The sequence below is a fragment of the Plodia interpunctella genome, chromosome 2 (genome assembly GCF_027563975.2).
Source record: "Plodia interpunctella isolate USDA-ARS_2022_Savannah chromosome 2, ilPloInte3.2, whole genome shotgun sequence".
Taxonomy (NCBI): domain Eukaryota; kingdom Metazoa; phylum Arthropoda; class Insecta; order Lepidoptera; family Pyralidae; genus Plodia; species Plodia interpunctella.
In genome coordinates this window covers 6439977-6450303 of record NC_071295.1, presented here as the reverse complement: position 1 = coordinate 6450303, position 10327 = coordinate 6439977, and the positions used below count along the sequence as shown (strand labels likewise).

The window sequence follows — 10327 nt, the reverse complement described above, 5'->3', positions numbered from 1 at the left end:
TAAATAAATAAATAGGTAACTATGAAATAAATATATTGGGAATGAAGCAAATAGTAAGGGCCACGAAAAATATACAATTTAGAAATATATACTAAATTTAACCTTTTGCGTCGGTAATTAACAAGTGATTTAGCCTATATACGGATACCTATATCGATAATCGCTATGAAAATATATTTCTTATTATTATATACCTATGTATTTTTGTCTTTCCGATATTTAGTACTATTTAAAAATATAAGTTTGCATTTTTTTTAATTATCACGGAAAAATTAAATGAGACGCAAGGAAGAAATTAATAAGGCCTAGCAGTGAGACGTGTAAATGTCTTAAATATAAAAAGATTTCCCTTGCAAAGAAGAAAAGATAGTTTTTGTGAACATTAATTTAATTATATAAACTATACTTAATGTCCAGAATTAAAAGCTGTATGTTCACTGGATCGAACAACGATTTTCGTGGCCACCAGTCCTCGGGAGGAGTGCTCGGCCGCGCGCCGCTCGTTACGTGCGCTCCGCCAACCCCGCGAGTGACACCGCTCTCCACTGAACATCAACCACAAAATGTTATAACTAAAATACCTTTTCAACTTTTTCGACGACCCCGAAGGGACAAAGTCGCGGTTCTTAAGTAAGTTTTGAAGAGAATTTCACGTGTCTATTTCAATAGCGTTAACAAGGCGAGATTTTTTTTTGATAATACCCTGGGATACTTAATATAATTATTTATGTACTTAGATGTATTTATAGAAATTCCACATTTGTTATTACACTAATTTACCGTAACATTCGTTAATGGGATCTATTGGGAACTAATCGAATAGACAGGAAAAACAAAAATTAACGCACAAATCTTTTTGAGAAACTGAAATTCAATTTTTATTACCAGTTAAATAGTATAAGCGTGCCGAATATAGGATCAAACCATATAGGTGTGATATTTTCCATTTCGTGCTATCTCCACTAAAGGCTAATTGTGAGAGATGTGCTTTGAACTAAAGTGAATTATCTCGTTATCTAGCGGGGGCGACCGCCGCGAGCGGCGGTGATGCCCGCGATACGATCGACATTGATATTTAGCCTTCCGTCCTGTCACGTCAGCTAATTCTCATTTTCAACAAAAACGCCCGGAAATTGGATATAAGGATCTGCGCTCTCGGATCCGGCTACGTGACGTTTGTCGAACACGTCACTACACTATGTGGTAATTTCCGCTCTGTGCTCGCGGAAAATTACTTTAGCGGCATGAAATTTCCGATGCCATAGAAATAAAACCGATAAAAATATAAGATAAAGCCGACTTGTTTTGAAAGCGCGCATGATTTCATTTAGAGGCTTGTTGATAGACAAGCGTATTTAAGAAACACAGAAATCTGTATCATTATAATTTCATTTCTTCAATTACAATTACATTGCCTATTTGACTTGTTAAAAAATAAATAGTTTTAAGATATATATCAAACAAGATGTCTGCAAAGCACAAAGTTTATTCAGAGCACTCTTGTCCAATTAATTCCATACAACTAGATGTTGCACATTTTGACATATCCCATAAAAAGATGTATTACTATATAAGACAGATATATTACCTAGTGATGTTGCACGATTGATGTACGTACTTAATCATAATCATTTGGTCCAAGTTTATTAAAAAAAAGACATAGAAAAATGGATCTTTGCAAAACCTTGTTAGATTATGTCGTAGTCTTAATGACTATACTACAATCCAGTTTCCTAAAAATATTTTATAATCTCTGCCATTCCTGAAGGTTTTATATCTGCAAAACTAACTACAATTCAATAATATGATTAAAATATAACATTATATCTTTTTTCGTCATGTGGCATGTGACTTTATAACAGCACGATATGTCGTGTGGTGTCACGGTGTCGGTCCTGTAAACGTGCCGCGTCGTGATGCTTGACGTTTGCTAACACGTTCATCGACGAACACATCATTCGACAACGGGAAATAGCATTGCTTCATTTTAATTAAAATTCTCACTACTGCCAACCTTGTTTTGGTTAAGTCTACTAATAGTGCGGACAACCGGTTGTCCACTATTTCTGAAATTTCTGGAACAGTAAACAAAACAAAAAATATTAATGAAAATGAAATCTGACAAACCACTGACCTACAATTTGGCGAAATAAAACATAATCCTCATTAATTAAATAGCCGTTTAGAACTTAATTATTCAGATAAATTTTCTTTGTAAGAAATTGCCGTTTCGTAAAATGTTAAAAGTGGATACCCAAATCTAATTCTCGTTCCTTTTGTATATTTCTAATGCAGATTTTTTAAAGTATGAACTTTGTGGCTCAATGCGCCCTCAAAAAGCTCAATAATTGTATTCGAATCAATACTTATTTTATTACAAATTAAATAAAATTTCTAGCCACAGAATCGAATTCAAGATAACATAAGTGGTGATAAGTTAAACAACAATGCGCCTTGAGCCGGGACGACCGCCCCGCGCCGAGGGGAGCCCCGACTGATGCGAACGGACGCACAGACTATGTTTGTGTATTAATATTAGTGAAATAGAACAGGTTTCCCAGATTACCATAATTTGCTTCGATGCATTTGAATAATGAGAACGTGTTTCCCTCTGCTACCTACGGATATCTATGAAATTTATTCGGTTGTGAAACGTATTATCACTAATATTAATGGGGTGGGGATTAACTTCACATTTCTGATGATTTCCTAATAGTTTATATGAAATATGAAATAAATAATTGAAATATAATGAGTACATACTTATTTATATTGTATTGTGGTATTACTGAGATATTTTTATATGAATGTACATCATATAAGTCTTCAGGTTAACTCAAGTATACCTAGAATATTGAAGTAATATTTATATCGATTACGTTAGTCTAGTAGCACATGATTCGTCACTTGTTATGTAGCTTGCAATGGGAAACTAACAAATAGTCATCCATTGTCTTTTTCTTAACGTCTAGTGGTTTTTCAGAGACTCACATTTACTCTTTCAACTGAGCGTTTTCTTGAGCCATAAAGCGTCGGAGTACAGGGTCCTCCTCCTACTTTTTCATCTCAACTTCACAATATCCTCGGCATCCTTAGTAGTCTCAGATCATTTTATATGTGTGATGACTAGTATATGTATGCCAATAATATTGATGTACGTACCTAGTCATAATAATTCCAATTTATGTCAGCGCGGCGATGGCAGCACTGCGAGAAGGGTTATTGTGATATTACGGGCGTTTCATATTGCCAAGGAGATTTATGTGCGGCCGGCATGTGGCGACCGCCGACAGACGCATGAAGATATTCTGCTCGCTTAGCTAGCAATCGAGATGTTCATTTGGATTATTAACAGGTGGACAAACATATATTAACGAAGTAATAAAACGCTTTTTCAGATACAAATTAAACGGAATAACAAAAAAAGCATGATTAAATCTGTTTTCACATATTATATTATCCTTCTATATATAAACTAACCTCTATCCAATAGATGCACTACAATCCTTGCGCAGTCGCTTGTGATCGTGAAGCCCGTCGTCCTGCAGCGCCAGCGACGTCAGAGCCCACGCTTCGTTTCCCAAATGATTAGGTAGGGTCTTGTCCTCCGCACCTACGAAGTAAAATCAATGTGGTGGTGTTCCAAGGCCTAATAATGCCGACGCTTTCATTGGGTATCCTCGGTAATAGCTCAAAATGTGTCCATAGGATTTTTGAAAAAAAAAGTGTATGTCTTTGAAAGAATTTAGTATATGCATATATAAATCTGCCAAAATCAATTATTTACTAAACGACCAAAGTCAAAATTATCAATCTCTGTAATTTATTATATTTCCTATTAATTTAAATTTTTATACCGAATATTTTTGTTAGTCAACTGATTACTATACAAAGTTTCAAATTATTATTTACTAGCGTTTGCTTCGCCCGCGTTTATATCGTCTTATAACTTATTATTAACAACGTCTCGGTTTCTAAACAACGTATCGCGATGAAAGCTATACCAGATTTTAAGATAGACCATTCGCTATATAACTGAAAATCAAACCAAATTCCATCCAGTAATGATGTTTTGGCTTCTAATATTTTCATAAAACCCTTCTTAATTATTTTTCTTTAATATCTCCTATATATCTGTAAATAGGAGATATTCAAAAAAACATATTATATACTTAAATAAAAACACATAGCACATAGCCCACTTATGGTGATATTATATGTATTAATAACAAAGAAGAGACTGATACGTCTTGATAAGTAAAATTAATCCAATTTCATAAATAACCACGTTGCGTCACGAGCGAGCAGCGCCCATTTCATTCTCGTAGCCTCGTAGCAAATTCGTAGCAGAGCGTAGACGCTCGTAGACTTCATGAATAACCGACCAAAATGTGGTCATCCGAATCAAACGGTTCCAGTTTTTAATTCCAATAAATTCCAATTCAAATTCCAATTTCTAATACACAATTCAATTTATTTTTTATAAAATAGTTAATTTGGTTAGTTTAGTTAGGTAGTGATGTAAAGTTGGCATTGCAATATTGAAGTTTATGAAAATAATTTTCTGGAAGAAATCGCTCTTAGCGAAAAGACCGCCGATTGTACTTATTTGTATTCGGTTTTTTATTATTATAGTGTACACTGTACAATAATGAGTTAATAAATTTATTTGATTTTGTTGATGGATCATATATTTAAAAGTTTGAAGTATAGTATATTATAATACCTATATTGATGTATACATATTCGTTAAGTGTTATCGCCATAGTTTTTATTTAAAAAACCGAGTCAGTAACCAAAGCAAGTGCTACGTAATGAAACGCCGGCTGGAGTCATAACCGTTTATTTCCGTTTCCGGATCAGTGTTGACACATTACAAATATTAATACCTTCCACATCCCACCAACAAATCCACAAAAAGAATCAACATACTTATATCTAACTTAATTATTTTCTTTAATATGAGCTCTACGGTGGGCTCTTTTAGCTCGCTCCGAGGCATCCGGTGGTAGAGGAAGACCCGGCTCCGACGGAGTGGTGACTTCCACTGCGTCTTCAAATACGTCTTCAGAGTTACTTTTTTCCTGAGCGGAACTCTCTCCACTACCGGTTCCCTCTGACATAATCTCTGAGCGTCCCACGTTATTCTCAGACCCCTCAGCCTCCTCCTCTGACGGGAGTACTGAACTAGCTCGCGACAAAGAGTATCTATTTTTATTTGTAAGAGGTATTATTTGGTCGTGATGTCTGCGCCATTCGGTACCATCCCCCAGTTTTACTTTGTAAGAGATCGGTCCTGTCACTTCAGAAACATGCCCCTTCGCCCATTTATTTCCAGCTTTAGAATAATCACGTGCTAGTACAGGTTCCCCGGGCGAGAAACTAGAATGCTGTCCACCGGCAGTTACGATCTGTTTGTCTTGCGCAGCGGCCACCACGGTGGCGGTGTCCGGCCGCAACGCGTCCAGCCGGCCACGGAGCCGACGTCCGAACATCGCCACCGCGGGAGAGACACCCGTAGTAGCATGTTCGCAATTCCGGTATTGAAAAAGAAATCTATAAAGGGCCGTTAAAATTTCTTTTTTTTCAAAGATTGCCCGCTTTATCGCCTTTTTAACGGTTTTGACTGCATTCTCCGCCTCGCCGTTACCTTGGGGTCTATATGGAGCCGATGTAGAATGTCTTATTTTATTCGTTACACAATATTCTTTAAACTCGGCTGAAAAAAATGGTGGGCCGTTATCGGATACTAATTGTGATGGAATACCAAATCTAGCAAAAATAGATCTCAGTGCCCTTATTGTTGTACCAGCCGAAGTCTCATTCATTGCAACGGTCTCGATCCACTTTGAATGAGCATCAACTACGATCAAAAAACGTTTACCAGCACAATCAAAAAAATCTATATGTATTCTCTGCCAGGGATGCAGAGGATACTCCCACGGGTGAAGAGGAGCATGCGCGGGCGCGTCGCGCACGGTGCGACACGCCTCGCAGGCACGACACATCTCCTCTATGTCCTTATCAATGTTGGGCCAGTAAACATAGTTGCGAGCAATGTTTTTCATTTTATTCATTCCTAGGTGACCACTATGAATTTCTTTCAGAACGTCAGATTGCAACGAATAGGGAATAACAACACGATATTTATATATTATACATCCACGATCTGTGAATAAGTCCTGCCTACGCGCAAAAAATATTTTTTCTTCTTCACTAGTAGGCGATGACGGCCAACCAAACATAATATAACCTAACACTTTAGAAAGAAGTGTGTCTTTTCGAGTTTCCTTAGAAACATCAATGAAATCTATAGGTACAGTTTCCTGTACAAAATTTAAATAATCCACCTGAGGAGTATCGAGTCGCTCGTGCGACAGTGGTAGTCGCGACAAAGTATCGGCCGGACCGTTGTCCGCCGATCGTACGAATTGTATGTCGAAGTCGTAAGCGGCGAGTCTCGCGGCCCAACGCTGTAACCGACTAGCCGCCGTCTGAGGGATACCCTTTTTGTCTCCAAAGATATAAGTGAGGGGTTTATGATCCGAACGCAATGTGAATCGTCTTCCAAATAAATATTGATGATGTTTTAAAACGCCATAATAAATCGCTAAAGCTTCTTTATCTAACTGACTATAGTTGCGTTCGGCCTCATTTAGGGTGCGTGAAGCACAGCTGACCGGTCGTTCACCGCCGTCAGGATATGAGTGCGCCAGGACCGCACCGACGCCGTATGCGCTGCTGTCCACTGACAACACAAGCGGCCGACCCTCCTCGTAATGAGCTAACACTTTATCACTTAACAAACATGTTTTTGCCTTTTCAAACGCTTTAATACATTGTGAATTCCAGTCCCACGGGGTGTCCTTTTTTAAAAGATTATGTAGCGGGTGTAACAACGAACTTAAGTTTGGTATGAATTTACCGTAATAATTTAGTAGACCCAAAAAGCTTTTTAATTGCGTGACATCCGTGGGAGTGGGTATCCTAGAAATAGCGTCAAGTTTGTCTGGATCGGGATGTAACCCATTTTTATCTATTATAAAGCCTAAGTATTTGACACTTTTGGTTAAAAACGAACATTTTTCTAATTTAACCGTAAGACCCATTAGACGTAATCGATCAAGCGCAGCTCGTAAATTACGCATGTGTGCGTGCCTATCCCCACCTGTGATACATATATCGTCCAAGAACACTACTGTTCCTGGGATGCCATGTAATGTCTCCTCCATAATTTTCTGAAACTGTTCCGGTACGCAAGATAAACCGTAGGGCGTACGGCGATAAGCGAACGTCCCAACATGCGTTGTGATCGTCGTAAACTTTTGTGAATCAGGTTCTAGCAATATCTGTTCGTAAGCATGCCGAAGGTCAATTTTTGTAAATTCATCCCCATTACATAATTTTGCGAACAGTTCCTCGATTCGTGGAAGTGGGTAATGATCCCGCTTTAATATCGGGTTGATCGTTACTTTATAGTCCCCACAAATTCTCAATTCGCCGTTACTTTTGACAACGGCTACAATAGGTGTACCAAAATCCGAGTGGTCCACCCGGTAGATGGAACCATCTCGCTGCAAGCGCTCCAGCTCGCGCTCGACGCGCTCACGTAGCGCCAGCGGCACGGGCCGCGCACGCACGTACACACCGTTACAATCCACGAGCTGCAATCGTAATGTTTTTTTACACGTACCTAATTTATCAGTGAAAACCTGTGGATATTCCTTACATAACTGACTCACTAACTGATCCTCTTCGATTAGTTTATTCATATTGATTTGAGTTATTTTTAAAAATTTTAACCAATCGCGCCCAAGTAAAGGCAATCCACCCCCTTTAATCACATATAAACGGACGTTATTAGCGGATACCGATTTAAATTGTATATTTACTAGAATGTATACAAGAGGTTCAATTCTTGAGCCCGAATAACTTCGTAATATTAAATTATCGGAGAGTAATTTACTGTCCTTAAACATCAGCTCGTAAACATCAGAATTTATCGCTGAAATACGACTGCCCGTGTCTATCTCGCATTTTAGGATTTCGGAATTCACTTTAATGTTAATAAAATAAGGATCGTTACCTTGACTCGACGATACCACCAAATTGAAAAAAGCATCCTCTTCCGAACACTCCTCCACAAAATTTTGACGAAACTCACTTCTTTGCAAACGATCGCGCACTTTTACGCACATCACACGTAAATGACCGCGCTGATTACAGTTATCACAATTGTAATTTGCGAATCGGCACCTATTTGCTGCGTGACCTTTGCCACACCGCCAGCACTCCGCGCCATCTCGGACATAGCCACGCGCGCCCCTTCCGGCCGCGTCCTGTGGCGGGCCTCTCGCACCGCCCGCGCCGGCGCCGCCGCCGCGCCGGGCGCGCACCGCATGTAGGCCTTCAGTAGCCGCGCCACCACCATTATCAGTGCTCCCAGTCGCAGCCTGTCTCGACACCCCACTCGCCTCGGCGTGTCGTTCTGCTGCCTCTAGAGCCAGAGCTAGCTCCACCGCCTTCCGATAGTCAATTGCTTTTTCAGTGAAGATTCTAGATCTCATCAACTCACTCGCGAGTCCCGACACAAATTGGTCTCGCAAATCTTCCTCAAGACGTGTGCCGAAATTGCAGGTCACTGCGAGATGTTTGAGGGCCTGAAGATATTCCGTTAACGATTCTCCCGCTTTTTGTCGTCTTTGACGAAAAATATGGCGTTCGGCTATTTCCGAGCGTTGTGGTTCGAGGTGAGCTCGGACTAATTCTACCAATTCTTCGTACGTTTTTTCCTCAGGATGTTTTGGGGCACAAAGATCGCACATAAGGTTATAAGTTTCCTCGCCGACTACTGTTATTAGGGTAGACACTTTCAATTCCGTTTTAATTTCATTTAACAACATGAATTGGTTTACGCGTCGCACGTACGCCGGCCATTGTTTGGCGTTGAGATTAAACGGCTCGATTTTACCTATTGGCATCGCGATTGATTGCGAGAAAACACTTAATTATTAGTATTTCACTATAAGGAACACAACTATGGAATATTTTGACCGAAACACGCGCAGGATAGTTTTATTAACAATTTTTCTAATGCACCTCGTCGCCAGTGCTACGTAATGAAACGCCGGCTGGAGTCATAACCGTTTATTTCCGTTTCCGGATCAGTGTTGACACATTACAAATATTAATACCTTCCAGCAAGTACCAAAGTATCTGCATACTAACACCACGTTACGGTATTTGGCAGTTTCCGCGCCTGCATAATTCAAGCTAAAAACTCTATTTGAATTCGATGTAAACAAGTTTGTGGCGCTGAACATATTCCCATAGAATCCTAATAACCAAACTTTATCAATAACATTTGAAACTGCGCTCATAAAAACGCATTGCTGTAATAAAAACAGACTTAATTGTAAACTTCTCAATTTTATTTTATTTCTATTCGGAACTTTTCAATAATTTGATGTAAACTACTTTACTTATTTAAAAAAAACATATTTCAATATCTAATGTTATCATTATATAGTATAAAACAAAGTTTCTTCCAGATTTTTTGATTTCTATGTTGGATTGTTTTAATATATATTGTGATCCTTCCTCAGGATGGGGAGGAGGTTTAGGTGTGTAATTTATTATAAGTTTATCGGAGTAGTAGCACTAGTATCGTACACATTAAACAAGCGATTATTGTGTTTGTTTTACAGAAAGTTTGTTTTATTGAAAGAATAGCGGTAATACGTTGTCACTTGCTCGTATTATACATATATTTATCATTACATAAAATCTTGACAGCTGTGAACTTTTTTATATTTCTGTCTAAAATTAAGTCTCAATAAGAGGGCGCTTTTTAATGAAACTCGGCATAAATATGCGTAAAATCTGAAATAGTACTTTACTAGTAAATTTAATTGCCAAAGTTGTTTACAATGCACAGGTGGGCAGCACACTGACGAACGAACTGTTAGTTGTCTAGTTATATAGTTTCACAACTTATATTCATTTTATGTCAAGAAATTTCATTATAGTTGTTCCGAAATATCATACAATTCTACGTTCTTCTGCGTTGTTCCATCGACGGATGTCAACATTACGGAGAATATCTTAGTGCAACTGAGCAATGAGCTCTTATTTATAGAGCCATTTTCATCAACCAATACTTATCTCAACTTTCAGTTGTGGAAAAATCGTGAAGACAGTCTTTCGTACCCGTGATTGCGGCTACTACCAGATAGTCGGTAGTCGGCGGTAGTCATTCAATTCAATTACATTAATTTAATTTGATACATTCCCACAGAAGTGAAAGCTAGTGAATTATGTTTCTAAT

At 38.6% G+C, this 10327-nt stretch overlaps 1 protein-coding gene and 1 long non-coding RNA gene across 3 annotated transcripts; both read right to left on the bottom strand.

The window, feature by feature from the left end:
* Nucleotides 1-325: 325 nt before the first annotated feature.
* Nucleotides 326-3851, bottom strand: LOC128677579 (uncharacterized). 2 transcript variants are annotated; one of them, XR_008405544.2, is made up of 3 exons: nt 3481-3851; nt 3163-3320; nt 326-545 (listed from the first exon to the last, which is right to left on the bottom strand). It is a non-coding gene; the product is annotated as an uncharacterized LOC128677579 (long non-coding RNA). The 2 variants fall into 2 exon arrangements; XR_008405543.2 differs by lacking the exon at nt 326-545 and adding an exon at nt 1650-2075.
* Nucleotides 3852-4827: 976 nt separating this feature from the next.
* On the bottom strand, nt 4828-9195 carry LOC128679997 (uncharacterized protein K02A2.6-like). Its single transcript, XM_053762626.2, has one exon. It carries the CDS (start codon nt 8979-8981, stop codon nt 4944-4946), a length of 4038 nt encoding a protein of 1345 aa, XP_053618601.1. The 5' UTR covers nt 8982-9195; the 3' UTR covers nt 4828-4943.
* Nucleotides 9196-10327: the final 1132 nt, after the last annotated feature.